The sequence below is a fragment of the Xenopus laevis genome, chromosome 3S, assembly GCF_017654675.1.
Source record: "Xenopus laevis strain J_2021 chromosome 3S, Xenopus_laevis_v10.1, whole genome shotgun sequence".
Classification (NCBI taxonomy): Eukaryota; Metazoa; Chordata; class Amphibia; order Anura; family Pipidae; genus Xenopus; species Xenopus laevis.
The window spans coordinates 125,151,772-125,170,066 of NC_054376.1; the positions used below are offsets into that span (position 1 = coordinate 125,151,772).

General features: G+C 42.4%; 1 protein-coding gene across 6 annotated transcripts in view; it reads right to left on the reverse strand.

Moving 5' to 3' along the window:
• LOC108703406 (microtubule-associated serine/threonine-protein kinase 1-like) overlaps positions 1–18,295 on the reverse strand; it is a 53,009-nt gene that overhangs the window by 17,650 nt on the left and 17,064 nt on the right. For 3 of the 6 annotated variants that reach the window (XM_041588907.1, XM_041588908.1, XM_041588904.1), the window contains exons 3-9: positions 12,694–12,785; positions 12,534–12,609; positions 6,336–6,417; positions 6,084–6,241; positions 5,526–5,601; positions 5,133–5,342; positions 3,874–3,978 (exon numbers count right to left, since the gene is read on the reverse strand). In XM_041588907.1, coding sequence (XP_041444841.1) covers positions 3,874–3,978; positions 5,133–5,342; positions 5,526–5,601; positions 6,084–6,241; positions 6,336–6,417; positions 12,534–12,609; positions 12,694–12,785 — 799 coding nt within the window. Of the gene's footprint in view, positions 1–3,873; positions 3,979–5,132; positions 5,343–5,525; positions 5,602–6,083; positions 6,242–6,335; positions 6,418–12,533; positions 12,610–12,693; positions 12,786–17,325; positions 17,985–18,295 lie in introns of those variants that run through there. The other 3 variants (XM_018239535.2, XM_041588909.1, XM_041588906.1) reach the window with 3 other exon arrangements.

The following is an 18,295-nucleotide window of genomic DNA, read 5'->3' on the forward strand; positions in this document are numbered from 1 at the left end:
AGTGCATCCTGACTGGTCAGACTTTATACCAGGGAAGCAAACTATATTAATATACATAGATTATACACAAACCTTGATCTAGCTTGGATAGGGGCCACCCCAGGGTGGTACTCTACCTAGATATCAAGAAAGCTTTCGATTCTGTTGATTGGAAGTACATGTGGGAAGTGATGATTACTATGGGATTCAGTCCCACATTCAAGCTGTGTTAGGATGATATATATGATAGTCCTGTGGCTGGAATTTGCACAAATAAACTGATAGCCCTTTGCACTAGGTAGAGGTACGAGACCGGGCTGACTGCTATCTTCCTACTTATTTGCACTAGCCATGGACATCTTAGCAACTTTAATAGGCACCAGAGGATGGCAGGGTGGGAGAGCCCCCTCTCCACATCGACCCCATCTGGAATGGAAATGTGTGCAGGTATTTGAGTTATTTTGGAGTGTAGGGTTGATATAAACAAAGACCTGAACACTGATCTCATGAACTGTTCAGGCCTCCCGTTGGGGGTATATCAACCTAATAAAATATTTGTGCTCCCCAAGCTACTCTACATTTTATCTGATCTGCTCCTTCATATAGGACAACAAAGAGCTGTGTATAAGTCTCAAAGCGTTAATGGCTTCTAAGTTGAAGGGATGGCCAACACTCATCCATTTGATGCTGATCATTGGGATGGACTCACCCACTTCTATTTACCTTAACTAATTGGTAGTTATGAGGTTCCTGTACGATACACAGAACATATGTTACACCAGCATGTCCCTCCAGAAGTCACTGAGGGGTACAAGGCTGCAGGCTGAGTTATACAAGAACTCTGAGTATCACTCGTGTATTATAAGGGATAATGTACCCCCTACTGTAAATGATAAGGATATTAGAAGTCACTGAGGGGTTGTTCTGTGACCATATAAAGGCACAAGGCTGCAGGCTGAGTTATACAGGGAACTCTGAGTATCACTCATGTATTATAAGGGTTAATGTACCCCCTACTGTAAATGATAAGGATATTAGACGTCACTGAGGGGTTGTTCTGTGACCATATAAAGGCACAAGGCTGCAGGCTGAGTTATACAGGGAACTCTGAGTATCACTCATGTATTATAAGGGATAATGTACCCCCTACTGTAAATGATAAGGATATTAGAAGTCACTGAGGGGTTCTGTGACCATATAAAGGCACAAGGCTGCAGGCTGAGTTAAACAGGGAACTCTGAGTATCACTCATGTATTATAAGGGATAATGTACCCCCTACTGTTAATGATAAGGATATTAGAAGTCACTGAGGGGTTGTTCTGTGACCATATAAAGGCACAAGGCTGCAGGCTGAGTTAAACAGGGAACTCTGAGTATCACTCATGTATTATAAGAGAGAATGTACCCCCTACTATAAATGATAAGGATATTAGAAGTCACTGAGGGGTTGTTCTGTGACCATATAAAGGCACAAGACTGCAGGCTGAGTTATACAGGGAACTCTGAGTATCATTTATGTATTATAAGGGATAATGTACCCCCTACTGTAAATGATAAGGATATTAGAAGTCACTGAGGGGTTGTTCTGTGACCATATAAAGGCACAAGGCTGCAGGCTGAGTTGTAAAGGGGCCTCTGAGTGTGAATAACTATAGAGGAAGCAGACCCTGCGGCTGCAGAGGGGCCCAGGAGGTATAGGGGCCCCATGAGGCCCTAATATATCTATATATATATATATAGCAATAGAATTCTTAATGAATCAGATAAAATTGAGCATAGGACTGGCCAGATATGGGATGACTTTGACGTAGTTGGCCAGCTTAAATATATTGCAATATATGGACAAACAATCCCTGTTTTGTTTAAAGGGTAAGGCATTTTTCAGTAGCAGTAGCACAAAATGTCTCTGTCTTAAATATATTGATAATGGGTTGAGTGCAGAGGACTCTTGTATTTGACTATATGTATTTTGTGGTCACAGCCTCATTGCACCCCCGCCTAATGGTTTTAAAAACTAGTGGTGAGCACAACTTTCCCTTGTTTGTTATAGTTTATACAGGAGCAGTGACCAGCTCCATGTTGTAGCTCCCACCCTTCCCAGCTATAGTCAAGTGATCCCACTAATAAAAGGGCAGCCAAGTATGGGAGTTTTACTTTGAAAGCAGCAAGTTAAGTTGCAGGTAAAACCAAGTCCCTTTGTAAAATGTATAATGAAGCAATAGAATTCTTAATGAATCAGATAAAATTGAGCGTAGGACTGGCCAGATATGGGATGACTTTGACGTAGTTGGCCAGCTTAAATATATTGCAATATATGGACAAACAATCCCTGTTTTGTTTAAAGGGTAAGGCATTTTTTAGTAGCAGTATGCACAAAATGTCTCTGTCTTAAATATATATATATATATCAATATATATACAGTTTCAATAAATATTAGTAAACCTCTAAACATTTTGGGAGCCTGACCAACAATTTGCGGGGCCCAATAATATCTAGTTAAACCACTTCACTTAGTATGAAGGAGGCCACAAACATCCGCAGTACTGTGCTGCAACTTTTTATTCCAAATTCCACAACAAGTTTCTTTTTCAAGGGTCAAGGGTTTTGAAAAAGGGTCCTTGTCGACTCAACACATGTTGTGGAATTTGGAATAAAGAGTTGCAGCACAGTACTGCGGATGTTTGTGGCCTCCTTCATACTAAGTGAATTGTCGAATAATTGGCCTTTACGGTGTGATCTAACTAAGAAGGTGAGGCCACTTAATAAGAAGTTAAGGGACGTGCTGAGAAAATGACATAAGACTAGTTACACCACTGGTGTGACTCATGTATTACAAAGGGATAATGTACCCCCTACTGTAAATGATAAGGATATTAGAAGTCACTGAGGGGTTGTTCTGTGACCATATAAAGGCACAAGGCTGCAGGCTGAGTTATACAGGGAACTCTGAGTATCACTCATGTATTATAAGGGATAATGTACCCCCTACTGTAAATGATAAGGATATTAGAAGTCACTGAGGGGTTGTTCTGTGACCATATAAAGGCACAAGGCTGCAGGCTGAGTTATACAGGGAACTCTGAGTATCACTCATGTATTATAAGGGATAATGTACCCCCTACTGTAAATGATAAGGATATTAGAAGACACTGAGGGGTTGTTCTGTGACCATATAAAGGCACAAGGCACAAGGCTGAGTTATACAGGGAACTCTGAGTATCACTCATGTATTATAAGGGATAATGTACCCCTACTGAAAATGATAAGGATATTAGAAGTCACTGAGGGGTTGTTCTGTGACCATATAAAGACACAAGGCTGCAGGCTGAGTTATACAGGGAACTCTGAGTATCACTCATGTATTATAAGGGATAATGTACCCCCTACTGTAAATGATAAGGATATTAGAAGTCACTGAGGAGTTGTTCTGTGACCATATAAAGGCACAAGGCTGCAGGCTGAGTTATACAGGGAACTCTGAGTATCACTCATGTATTATAAGGGATAATGTACCCCCTACTGTAAATGATAAGGATATTAGAAGTCACTGAGGGGTTGTTCTGTGACCATATAAAGGCACAAGGCTGCAGGCTGAGTTATACAGGGAACTCTGAGTATCACTCATGTATTATAAGGGATAATGTACCCCCTACTGTAAATGATAAGGATATTAGAAGTCACTGAGGGGTTGTTCTGTGACCATATAAAGGCACAAGGCTGCAGGCTGAGTTATACAGGGAACTCTGAGTATCACTCATGTATTATAAGGGATAATGTACCCCCTACTGTAAATGATAAGGATATTAGAAGTCACTGAGGGGTTATGTGTCTATATACAGGAGTTACAAAGATCAGGGAACTCTGTGTATATTTATAGTTTACTGTTTCTCACCAGGCACTCCAGCAAACGAGCAGGTCGAGAGATGATGATTAAAAGATTCTTCATCAGTTGAGCAATGAAGGCAACTTCTGAGCCCTCAGAAGAACGTTCCACTGCCTGCAAGGGAAGTATAGGGCATGTAGAGAACTATCCAACTACTTTTCTTCTATACAATCCATCAAACCCTCTAAATCTTAACAGTGTGGCTGTCCCGTTGCCTTTAACTACCTTTCTGTTATACAGTACTTCATGTTTTCCAAAGGTTTAGCAGATGAAGGGATCCTAGGCTTAAATAAATATAATTCCCAGATTGTTCCTAGAGAATAATACAAATTCACTGTTGGGAAACCCAATATTTTTAGCTGAATTGTTGGACTACTCAACAACTCAATTATCTATTTAAACTTTAATGTAACCCTTGGTTTGCAGTTTTATTGGCTGCCACATCTCACCTATTACCTGGGTTGACAGGACCCACTTAATCCAAACTGACAACACTGAGCCCACCAAGCCCTTCCATCATGTTCTGTCACAGAAAGTCAGCCATGAACTTCCATAAAATATCAATTGGTACTCCTACAAGACTGAACTTAAAGGACCAGTAACATAAAAAAAATTCAAAAATTTTTTTTTGGATACTATGAAAAAAAACTACCAACACATATTAAGCTTTAAAATCGCAAAGTCTTTTTTTTAGAAATAACTTACCAAATCTCCGCTTGCGCTCCTCATAGGAAAAGGTGACAGGGCGACGATCCATTGTGCAGCGCTCAATTACTTCTCCCTGGCTATTCCCTATAAGGAAGGCAGGCAGGAGAAATCAAGCGCTGCCCAATGGATCACCCGATCGCCTTTTCTGAAGAGGAGCGCAAGCGGAGAATGAGTAAGTTATTTCTCAATAAAGACTTTGCGATTTTAATGTTTAATATGCGTTGGTGTTTTTTTTTACGTAGTATACAAACATTTTTTTTTTATGTTACTGTTCCTTTAAAGAGCTTAAACTCAGTAGGAGTAACAGGGAAATACAAGGACTTCCGTTCCATGGTACCACTTACTACTGAACAACACAATACTTTTTAATACTTCCCACCCCAAGGCAAGCCTTAATTAGGTTATCTTGTGCATTGTCATAGGTTCATCTTCAATGGGATGCTACCCTATATGATATAAGCTGATTGCTCCCCCTTCCTTCTCTACTCACTCTCTCTCTTCCATCCTGTCCCAAAATTCAGTATATCCCTTCACATATACCATTTCCCCTTCTCCCTTACATCATTCAGCAGCTTCTCCAGATTTCCCTGTAGCTGGTAGAAGTGAGCGGTTGTAATCATGCCTTCGATGCTCCTGTTCAGGCAGTCCCTTGCCAGCTCCACGATCTGATGGTGGATAAAGTTGAGGACTCCATCAGCCAGTGGTAGGACATTCTCGGGGGAGAAGGAGGAGATGAACATCCTTAGCCTCTCTTCCATCTGTGCCGTGGCCTGCAGGACACAACCAGAAGTATCCTCTGAATGTGTAGCATTATTGACCAAGTTTTGATTTAGAAAACAATACAGGGTTTATTTACTGACATAGGTGCTAAATAATGTGCTATTGCCAGCAACAACCATTAGCTCTTGCCTAGAAGCCCCATAAGTCTTAGGGACATCTTGTGAGCATCTTACCTTGGGAAACCTCTCTTTATATACATGGTTCATCATCACAATCTCGTTGTCATAGGAGGAGGGGGATCGGCCAGGACTGCAAGGGTAGAACAAAGACAATTCAATGTCTGATGGAGCAGGACATTCTGTTGTACTACCTGAAAATGACAAACTGAAGGAACAATCCCCAGTGTGTGTGACACTGACAGACTGAGAGGACCACCTCTTGATGTGACACTGACAGACTGAGAGGACCACCTCTTTATGTGACACTAACAGACTGAGAGGACCACCTCTTGATGTGACACTGACAGACTGAGAGGACCACCTCTTGATGTGACACTGACAGACTGAGAGGACCACCTCTTGATGTGACACTGACAGACTGAGAGGACCACCTCTTGATGTGACACTGACAGACTGAGAGGACCACCTCTTGATGTGACACTGACAGACTGGGGGAACAGTAATCATCTTCTTTGTATATGACATTGTCTAGGAGAACCCACTCCTGTGTGCATGGGTGACAGTTTAAAACTGACAGATTGGTGGAACTGGACTTCCAGGCCACAAACCGACCTTAAGCTGCGGGATCGCGGTCTGACCGCCGGAGACCTGCGCCCCTCATCATCGGGGATACTTTCTGTGCTGCCAAAATGTTTGGAGAGAAAGTGCAGCTCATCCAGTGTGGGCTGGAATGGGAGCTGGTGCAGACGTTCCTGAGAGGAGGAGGAGGACTACAAAGGAGAAAAGACAAGAAGAAAGTAGTAAATATTAATATCACATGATGATGGAGCTTCCTTCTTTCACTTCCCATGTAACGTTACTCACCGACACTGTGGAACTTGGAGTATTTGTCCCATAGCCAGACGATGGGAGGGAGGCCAAGGACCAGCGACGGCCATCTGTTCTGCTGGAAAAGATGGCTTCCGTTTAGCCATACCCCACATTGGCATTCTTACATAGAGCCATGCATAGGTTTTACATTTACAGGATAAGACATCATGAAAGACAAGTTTACTGTGACCATCAAACATGGAATTAAAGTCGATAGAGAAATCTGGAATTGAATTAAGAGACAAGAGGGGGTATGTAGGAATATTTGGTGCCCTTTCCATATAGGAACCATTCCTGGGGGGGGGTAGTTTACCTGAACAGATTTATTTTATATATGCGAAAATACAACTAATTTGGAAAGTCCCCAGTTTCCTGAGTACCCCAATACCAAATATGCTTCGTTTTATAGAAATGTCTGATTTGTATTGATCAAAAACTCCCAGCAGAACACTATGAAACATACAAAGCCCCACTCCTGAAATCAGCATACTTTCGATTTCCACTAACACTGTTTGCCTCAGAAAATCCATATATTTTTGGAAAGTGCACATTCCAATGCAAACATTTGTAAATATGTCTTTCTTCTCTAAACTGCTGCCATTCTTTACTAAAGTTGCCATTTTTTATAAAAATGTATGAAAATTCTGAAAAATCATCTCAAACCCACAGCAATTAAACCTTTAAAATAAGTGAATGTAAAATTGATGAGGGTTATATTCTAAGCACTTTTGTCTTTTACATTCATTATTTATTTTGTTTTGATTCCAAGATATTAAGGGATACGTGTACTGTTAATATGAATGAATTTTGTTACAACAGCGCCACCTGCTGGTCAGTTTCCCACCAGTCTGACCACCAAGTAGTCAAGGAAGTTGTCAGGAGAAAGAAAGAGGCTGCTCTGATGTTCTTCTGCTTAGGAAAGATGTGAGAAAGGTTTCTACTTTTTTTCTAAGTAAAAGAACATCAAAGCAGCCTCTTTGAATGAACAGTTTGATCCCGAATATTCCTAGGTTTACCAAAGTATGTTTGTGTAGCGACTCCATAATGAAAATTGTATAAATGGGTGTAAATCGAGGTGCATTGCCCGTGTAATTGAGCCCCAGCAGAATTGCACAGATACAGGCCAAGTGTCGGAGCCATAAGTTCAGCTCACAGACAGATTATTATAGAATATAGATGTACAGTAGTGAGTGCAGCCACATAAAGCAGCTCCTACATTCATTCCCAAGACAGCAGGATCACTTAGCCTGGGCCAGACGTTCTAGAAAGCAACATTCAATGGGCAATAGAAAGCTCCACTAATAAAAAGGCTGAAGGAGTTGATGAAATGCCAGTGGCAAATCTTGCAGTGCGTCAGCAGTTTGGGAAACACGGCGTTATGAAATGGAAACGATTGATCTGTATTCCGACAGCCAGCAGAGCCAACACTCATGTTACCAATCACTTTGGCGATGTTGGCATAGTTCTACAGTCCTGTACTACAACACAACATGGAATAGGAACTGCCAGGGGTACAAGGTGGATATAGGAGAGGCAGAGGCCCCAACAACAAATCTTTAAAGGGGAACTATCTTGTGCTGATTGTAAAGATTTCTTGACTGCAACAATGTCAAAATCTACCTAACTACACTACATGGCCAAAAGTATGTAGAAACCCTAATTATTGGAATTGTCTATTAAAGCCACAGCCATCACCGCCAACACAAATGCCATTACATCATACAATTCTGTGCTTCCTGCTTTGTAGCAACAGTTTCCTGTTTGAGCATAATAATGACTCCATGAACAAAGCCAGACCCATGGAGAATGAGTTTTCTACGATGGGAGAGGATGAACATGACTGAACCGGTCTGGACGGTAGAGCAACTCAAGTCTGTCCAGGGAATGCTTGGGTGCCAAAGAAAATTAGTTCCTCAGACAATGTCTATAAAGATTCTATTTCATCCAGGTCATGATATACAGTATATACTACTTTTTGTAATGAAGGATATACCAAAACCCAGAACTAACACCAAGGTCCCGGTCACGGCTCAAGCTTCTGTCTATAACAGCCACCTTTCGCTTTGGGAGGAGTCCTCTTTTACTCGGATGCCACCAGGTCTTAATGTGAGAGGACCAAGGGGAGCGTTCTGGACAGGCTAGGGATTCAAACATCTACTAGAGGGATGGGGAAAAGGAAGAGTAAGCATGGAACAAGCCGGGTCAGTACCAGACAGGCAAAGAGGTGAGAAGTCAGGCACCAGAAGCATAGTCGGAGTCACAGGTCGAGGTCAATACTAAACAGACTGAGCGGTATAAAATCAGAAACCAGAAGCGTAATCAGGATAAACAGGCTGGGGTCAAACCCAGGGCCGGGCCAAGGTATTTTGGCACCCTTGGCAAGAGCTTCAATCAGTGCCCCCCACCCGGTCCTACATTACCATTTCCCACCTTACCATTCATATTGCCCCCTGTACCTGTGCCAGTAGCCATTATGTTGCCCCATTTACCTGTGCCAACACCTCATATTCATATTGATCCCATTTGTACCTGTGCCAACACCTATCATATTACCCACATTTGTACCTGTGCCAATGGCAGTCAATCCCTCAGATTGCCCCCAAGCCCCCAATCTGTACCTGTGCCAGCATAAGACAAAACATCCATCATATTGTTACCCCCAGTCTGTAATTATGCCAGCAGCAGCCCAAAAAAACCCATCACATTGCCTCTAATTTGTACCTGTGCCAGCAGAAGCCAAAAATCCATCATATTGCCCCAAACATCTGTGTACCTGTTCCAGCACCTATCATATAACCTCCATTTGTACCTGTGCTAGCAGCAGCCACTCCCTCATATTGCCCCCAATCTGTACCTGTGCCAGCAGCAGCCAGAAAATCCACAATATTGCCCCCAAATATATACTTGTGCAAGCAGGAGCCAAAAATCCATCATATTGCCCCCAAATACTTATCTGTGCCAGCAGCTGCCAAGAGGGAGGTGGGGAGTGCCCGCAGTTCAAGTCACGGGTAAGAGGTTTATAAAATTGAAAAGCAAAGCAGGGTTAAAAAAAGAAAACAAAATCCCCTTAGAAGTGTGCCCCCCCATCATGATTGCACACTAGGCGGGCGCCTACTCTGCCTACCCCTAGTTCTGGCCCTGGTCAAACCAATCAGTAACGCTGTACAGAAACAAGATCCAGACGAATGGTCATCAATAGGCTAGGGTGCGGGCAGCAATACAACACAGGTCAGGGACAGGTAAGGGTCAGAGAAAAGATCAGACTTGAATAAGTACAATTGCACTGCACAATTGACCGCCATTGACCGCGATGACGTCAGATGCGAACCTGCCGAATTAAGCCAAAAAGGCACAAGCGGCGCAAACCCGGAAGAGGCAGACAGCGTGCGTGAGGAGCAGCAAGCAGGAGGGGGCAGCAGCTACCAGGTATTCTCACATTTGTCTTGAAAATGTTTCATCACTCATCTGAGTAGCTCCTTCAGTTCAACCTGGTTAAACTCATCCGAATGGCTTCTTCAATTTAACAAACGTCATTTAGTTGCCTTTCACTTAATTCAACTAGATACTGCTCCTCAGCCAAGTTCCCCAGACTAAGAAACTGGCACAACTCAGTGATTTTAGCTTTAGTCTTTGCGGTGGGGGCCAGTAATATCTAACAACCTCACTGCACTCCCTGAGGGTTGAAGCTACCCTCCCACTGTGCCACATAATTGCTGCAGCACTTGGCTGAGACGTTTCAGATGATACCAATTAGTTTTATTGGTAGGGGACTGCAGTACTTTACACAAGGTCACATCAATTAGTTACACTAGTCCAGTGCCACAAAATGGTGCAGTAGTTGAAGAAGTGCCAGATTTTAAATTTTTGAGCTACAAAATCCTCACGGATATTTTCTGTAGCTGTCCATGCTACGGGCCAAGAGACATCATAACATCAACAATAGTCTGTCCTGCAGAAGAACCGCTTAGGAACTGTGTCTCTGTAGAAAGCTATTGAGAAGACCTCAGACTTCAACAAGAACAAAGGAGTCAGTATTGGATGGAATAAATGCAGACTGCTCACTAAAAGGACTAATGGCACCAATACCTTGACCACATAAAGTCACAACATGACTCACCAGAGAAAAAAAGGCTTGAGTTTAGGAAAAATTAAATGTCAGAGGAAAATACAATTTACGTCATCATTGAGGTAATTAATAGAAATTAGGAGAAGGTTGGTGGGTTGGTTTGTGACAAACTGGCCCTGGAGAATTAATGTCCATATGGTCATAAAGAATCGAAGGCAGCAGAAAAATGAATATTGAGCAGCATGAACTGTAAGAAACACAGCTCAGGTTCATGAAGCCAGGGGTGAACCTCAGAATCGGGTTCTTAACATTGGCTCTAGAAAGACTCCATCTATGATTGGTCCATGGTAAAGTGACAACAATTATAATTACAGAGATCTGTTTAGAAACGGTTTTGTCCCTGGAAGTTACCTAGGAGCCCAGGTACATTATATGGCCAAAAGTATGTGATTTTGCAAAAGGAATTCGCTATTAAAGGATAAGTAAACCTTAGAAAATAAGTGAATGTAAAATTGATGATTGTGCTATTCTAAGCACTTTTGTATTTTACATTCATTATTTATTTTCATCCTATATATTAAGGGATACATGTACTGTTAATATGAATGAATTTTGTTACAACAGCGCCACCTGCTGGTCAGTTTCCCACCAGTCTGACCACCAAGTAGTCAAGGAAGTTGTCAGGAGAAAGAAAGAGGCTGCTCTGATGTTATTCTGCTTAGGAAAAGATGTGAGAAAGGTTTGTACTTTTTTTTCTAAGTAAATAACAAAAGTAAATACAAGTATACTAAGTAAATTACAAAAGTGCTTAGAATAGCACAATAGCACAATCATCAATTTTATATTCCTAAGGAACAGACCAGAGTGGCCCTTTCTGTGATAAATGTATTGTCTTTTATTGGACATTTGATTGATTCTATATAAAGTATTAATTTAATTGCACCAAAGGCAGTGCCATCATATTAAGAAGAGACTCATAGCAAGGTTGCGGCAAATTACTAGAAATTATTAATTTTTATGTACAGGAATAGGATCCGTTGTCTGGAAACCCATTATCCAGAAAGCTCTGAATTACGGAAAGGCTGTTTCAGCTGTTAAAAGGTATTTTGCTTTAAACCAATAGCCTTCTGTAATAATTTATGTGGAATACAAACTATACAGGAAGTAAAATGTAAGGTTAGAATTAGTGATGCAATATCGCTTTTTGTGACTTCAGCATGTATTTTTGCTGGCATTGTGCTGTAAGATTCATATTGCTTATTAATAATTTCCTTGTACTTGATCCCAACTAAGATATAATTAATACTTATTGGAAGAAAAAAACAGCCTATTGGGTTTATTTAATGTTTACATGATTTTCAAGTAGACTTAAAGGATAAGAAAACCTTTAAAATAAGTGATTGTAAAATTGATGAGGGGGCTATTCTAATCACTTTTGTCATTAACATTCATTATTTATTTTCTTTTAATTCCAAGATATTAAGGGATACGTGTACTGTTAATATGAATGAATTTTGTTACAACAGCACCACCTGCTGGTCAGTTTCCCACCAGTCTGACCAGCAAGTAGTCAAGGAAGTTGTCAGGAGAAAGAAAGAGGCTGCTCTGATGTTCTTCTGCTTAGGAAAGATGTGAGTAAGGTTTCTAATTCTTTTTCTAAGCAGAAGAACATCAGAGAAGCCTCTTACTTACCAATATATTTTGAAATTGTATATGAATTAGGGCCTCATGGGCCCCTATAATTCCAGGGCCCACTGCAGCCGCAGGATTTGAACCCTAGGAATCAATATTCATACAAAATCCAGGACCTCATCCGGCATTTGACCTTGGAATCCTTTGCAACCAGCTGTCTCTTAACACCAGAAGCCGCTGAATGAATATGAAATATGAATATGGGGATGGGAAATGGGAAATGGGATCAGGGCTATAAAGGGGATATTTGAGTCAATCGATGACAGTCACACGGGTCACAGATCATTCAATATGCGATTAAGATTTAAATGAATTGCAGAAAAAGAAATAAAGGGCCTGGAGGGTCAGAATCGGCAGCTTATATTGGCATGAGACCATAAAAATATGTAAGAAGTAGACACATAAATACATACATGCATACATACGTAACGTACCTGCGTGATGATGCAAATGAGAAGTGAGCAGCGGCGCTGGGGGAGAAATTCCTGGGACTGTCCATAGGACTTCCACCTACAGAGGAAACAGCAATCATGTTAGTGCGGTCCACCCAATGGTAGGAATTGGCCGCACTGCAGCGATAAAGTGTCCACTTACCTATATGCCCCGGCAGGGGAGAGTGGGGCCGGGGGAGAGTGGGGGAACTGCTGCTTGTTAGGATTAAGCTTTTTCTGTTGCTGCTTCTGCAACTGTGAATGAAAAGGCAGGCGAGTTACTTATAATAACAATACCGACCCTGCCAACTCTTGCACCATCAGCAGGGGAAAAGGCCTGGCAGTAGAAGAGTGGGGTGCAGCAATAGATATGGCAGAGCGTGTCCTTTGGGGAACAGCAATTCACCTGAGAGACAGCAAGAGACTGACACTGACTGGGATTTACTCTAGTACACACAAAATAATGCAGTATATGCATGCAATCTACACCCTGAACAATGCAAAAACCTACAGTACAATCAGCGCTACACATACAGTACAGTCAGTCTTACCCATACAGTACAATCAGCCCTACCAATACAGTACAATCAGTCTTACCCATACAATAAAATCAGTCCTACCCATACAGTACAATCAGCCCTACCAATACAGTACAATCAGTCCTAACATACAGTATGATCAGCCCTACCAATACAGTACATTCAGTCTTACCCATACAGTACAATCAGTCCTATCCATACAGTACAATCAGTCCTATCCATACCATACAATCAGCCCTTCCCATACAGTACAGTCATCACTACCCGTATAGCACAGTCAGTCCTACCCATACAGTACAATCAGTCCTACCCATACCATACAATCAGCCCTTCCCATACAGTACAATCAGCACTACCCATACAGTACAGTCAGTCCTACCCATACAGTACAGTCAGTCCTACCCATACAGAACATTCAGTCCTACCCATACAGTACAGTCAGTCCTACCCATACAGTACAGTCAGCACTACCCATACAGAACATTCAGTCCTACCCATACAGTACAGTCAGTCCTACCCGTACAGTACAGTCAGCACTACCCATACAGAACATTCAGTCCTACCCATACCATACAATCAGCCCTTCCCATACAGTACAATCAGCACTACCCATACAGTACAGTCAGTCCTACCCATACAGTACAGTCAGTCCTACCCATACAGAACATTCAGTCCTACCCATACAGTACAGTCAGTCCTACCCATACAGTACAGTCAGCACTACCCATACAGTACAGTCAGTCCTACCCATACAGAACATTCAGTCCTACCCATACAGTACAGTCAGTCCTACCCATACAGTACAGTCAGCACTACCCATACAGAACATTCAGTCCTACCCATACAGTACACTCAGCCCTAGTAATGTAATCAGACATATCCATACAGAGCACAGAAAACTACCTATACAAGACATTTAGATACAGATCTGACTAAAATCCTGAGACTAAAACCTTGCCTAAATAAGCATATTAAATATTCACCCATATCATCCATAAAAATCCAAAACCGGTCCACCGTGCCCAGTCTGTGCCACCAACTATTCCTTGATTCATCTGGTAACCCTGTAACCCATCTCAACTCAGACAAAGCAACTGAAATTCCAGTAAATCTACTACATAAGGCCCAGTCCCACTGACTCCTTCACAGCCTGTCATTAAACCCAACATTGTGCCAAAATGTGCCACCTTGTCCATTACTGGTCCTGCATTATTTGCCTCCCAACCTGCCTATCATATCAGTTATAGTATTGCCTGCAAGGCTTTTCCCAAATTGTCTTCTGTCCCTTTACACCTGTGATACAACAAGACAGAGGATTCATATTCTAAAAGTACAGCAAATAAGAGACTGCCGAGACCTATGTGATCAGTAGGAAGAATCCTTACAATGATAACAGGAGATCCTACTGAATAATTCATCATAGACAATACATTATGAATGGGTGGTAATGCCTGATTAATCGGATTAAGGCCCTGGGTCACCCAATGAGAGAAAATGTATCATATATATATTATATATATTTTTGGTATCCAGAGAAACAAGAACCAATGAATTGGCTTGATTATATGGTGTTACGAGAAGCAGCAAACTGGATCAGGGCGTGCGGCTGATGTGATATAATAAGATTTCAATAAAGCTTTTGATACTGCTCCAAATACGGATTTGTCCATAAAATGAGGCCACTGGGACTGAGGGAGAAGTCTTTGTACTTGAGGAGAAATAGGGGAGGAGAATTCCTATATAAGTAACATTTACAACTAAAGAGATCGGTACCAGACCCAGCCCATTCCATGAAACTCTAAATAGTTTTAATCTCTGGGGTGTAATACTGATACCTACATATAGCACTGAGGCAAATGCTCGGGACCCCAACCTAGCTCATAACCAGGTTACTGATATATAGAAACATTGGGGTGTCACCCTGCTATAGTTCATGGGGTACCCAGGGTACAAATAATCACTTACCCCAAATCTCCCCCTAACTGACCTTCAGACTGGGCCCCCTTAGCTCATAACAAGGTTACAGATATATAGAAACATTGGGGTGTCACCCTGCTATAGTTCCAGGGGTACCCAGGGCACAAATAAGCACTCACCCCAAATCTCCTCCTAACTGACCTTCAGTCTGGGCCCCCTTAGCTCATAACAAGGTTACAGATATATAGAAACATTGGGGTAACAGTTACCCTGCTATAGTTCCAGGGGTACCCAGGGTACAAATAATCACTCACCCCAAATCTCCCCCTAACTGACCTTCAGACTGGGCCCCCTTAGCTCATAACAAGGTTACAGATATATAGAAACATTGGGGTGTCACCCTGCTATAGTTCCAGGGGTACCCAGGGCACAAATAAGCACTCACCCCAAATCCCCCCTAACTGACCTTCAGACTGGGCCCCCTTAGCTCATAACAAGGTTACTGATATATAGAAACATTGGGGTAACAGTCACCCTGCAATAGTTCCAGGGGTACCCAGGGTACAAATAAGCACTCACCCCAAATCTCCCCCTAACTGACCTTCAGACTGGGCCCCCTTAGCTCATAACAAGGTTACAGATATATAGAAACATTGGGGTGTCACCCTGCTATAGTTCCAGGGGTACCCAGGACACAAATAAGCACTCACCCCAAATCTCCCCCTAACTGACCTTCAGACTGGGCCCCCTTAGCTCATAACAAGGTTACAGATATATAGAAACATTGGGGTGTCACCCTGCTATAGTTCCAGGGGTACCCAGGGCACAAATAATCACTCACCCGAAATCTCCCCCTAACTGGCCTTCAGACTGCGCCCCCTTAGCTCATAACAAGGTTACAGATATATAGAAATATTGGGGTAACAGTCACCCTGCTATAGTTCCAGGGGTACCCAGGGCACAAATAATAACTCACCCCAAATCTCCCCCTAACTGGCCTTCAGACTGGGCCCCCTTAGCTCATAACAAAGTTACAGATATGTATATTAATAGAAGGATGGAAGGTCACATCACACAAGCTCATAATAAGGGGTACCAGTTTTAACAAGGCAATAATGGTAAAGCTTTACCATCTTTGTTTTTCCATCCCCTCGTTCAGCCCAGAGAGGGTTTTGGAAAGGGTGCAATGGATCATTTATGAAAGCTAGCGGACGCTCTGTGTATTTATGTATATGTCTGTGTATATATATGTATGTGTATTTATGTATATGACATTGGACTGGTTCTTAATGGCTTTGCGCCTCTATTTATCAGCACATAGAGAACATGGAGGGCTATGGGCAGGCAGACAATAACTGGAACACTGCCTTGACGGCCCCTGGAGGCATTTAATTATTGTTTGTAGAGAGGAATGCTCCAGGCAGGTTTATATGTGTCGGGTGCTGAAGGAGACGGCCTGGGAGATTATTTTGTTTTGTCAGGTAAATTCCAGCCTGATATTTTTATCGCTTCTGAGCCCAAACCCTGAGCCTTTTATCAGCCATTAGTGGAGCAATTACGCGTCCAACTGGCACTTAACTTTCCTCATCTGCAGCAACACAGCAGCACATTCAGCAGGGTCATTCCCTGCCCCTGGGTCTGGCCTTGGGCTTTTACTGCTATCTGGTTACTAGGTTTTGTTCATAGCAACCGAAAAGTGGTTTAGAAAGATATATTGTTTTCTGAGGCAGCCTTTGAAAACAACAGTGGGGAGTTGTAGTTTAACTGCAGGAGGCTTGACACTTGCCTGAATGCTTTCTTTTCTATTTTTATCTTCTTCCCTCTGACATTGAGACCATTGTGCTCTTTTAATTTAATAATACAAAAGTAACAAACATCATTTTGGGTTACTTACAATCTACACAACATACTAAAACCTTTTTCTTCTGGTTAACCTTTCCATTAACCCTACCCACCGGCCAGAATTAATATTTCTTGTTTTTAACCATGCTTGCGGCGTAAGCTCGAATGACTCTCCAGCATGTCGAATCCAATGTAAAGTAATAATTAAATACGTTTGCTGCTCAAAGGAATCATGAGTCATTTGCTGCGGCTGCATTGTGAGATGAAGAGCTCACGCTCATATAACGACACTCACGGCAGGGCTTTTACACTTGCTCACAGCAAACCCATATATCAAATATATATATATATATATATATATATATATATATATATATATATATATATATATATATATAATGTCCTTGGTAGCTGCGGCAAGTTTGACATCCCATTTGAACCAACCACAATGCAGCCATGTTGTTTAACCCTTTCCTCCCCCAAAACAAATCAGTTACCTCTTGGTGCGGCGGAACATGGCTGGTTATCTTCGGGGGTCGAGGACGGAGCCGTGGGGGACAAGGACATAGACGAAAGAGGGTCACTGAACCAGAGAGGGGATAGAAAGGAAAGATGGAGAGTTGGTGCAGAATTGGAGAGGAGAGAAAAAGACAAATAGAGATGGGGGAGAATAGAGAAGGGTTGGATGAAATGGAGTAGAAAAGGAGAAATTAGGGAGTTTGGGAGGGGGCAGAAAGGGTGGGAAGGTATTAAGAGGCAGAGGAAGGACAGGCGGAGTGAGGAAGGTGATGGGAGTAGAGGAGCATTTCAGGTACAGGGAGTTGGGGGGAGAGGACAGGTGGAGGTGGGAGCAAAATCTCCCTGGTAGGAGCAACGGAGAGAAAAGAGAGAGAAATGGATGGAGAGAGTGAGTGAGAGAGAGAGACAAAGGCAGCGATGAGGAGAGAGACAGGGAGAAGCAATGAAAGGCAGGAGGGAGAGGCGCACAGACAAGGAGGGAAGACTCAGGGGGTTTAGAGGGAAGGGCACAGAGACAGACACAGAGACAGACACAGACACAGAGAGAACAACGGGGATAATGGGCAAGTGAATGGCAGCTGAGGAGCGGTATCTGCAGACAGGAGGGGGAGCAGACTGGAGAGAGAAAGGAGAGGTGTGTGTCTGCGGCTTTGAGTCTCTATATCCCAAGTGTGCGCCTGTGTGTGTGTGTCTTTGGCGTTGTGTTACTGTGTATCCATCAGGCACCAACACTATGTGTCAGCCCTCTCTATGTATATCTATCTTATTGTACTTTATTGTGTGTATATGAATTACTGTACTCTGTATTGCAGCTATAGTGTTGTACTGTACAGGTATATTAGTGTATTCTGTGTGTATTCTGTTCTACTCAATGCTGAGTGTGACATTGAATGGAAGTGTGAGTGCTCATGTGCTGCTGTACAGAGGTGTCCGTCTGTGACAATTGTG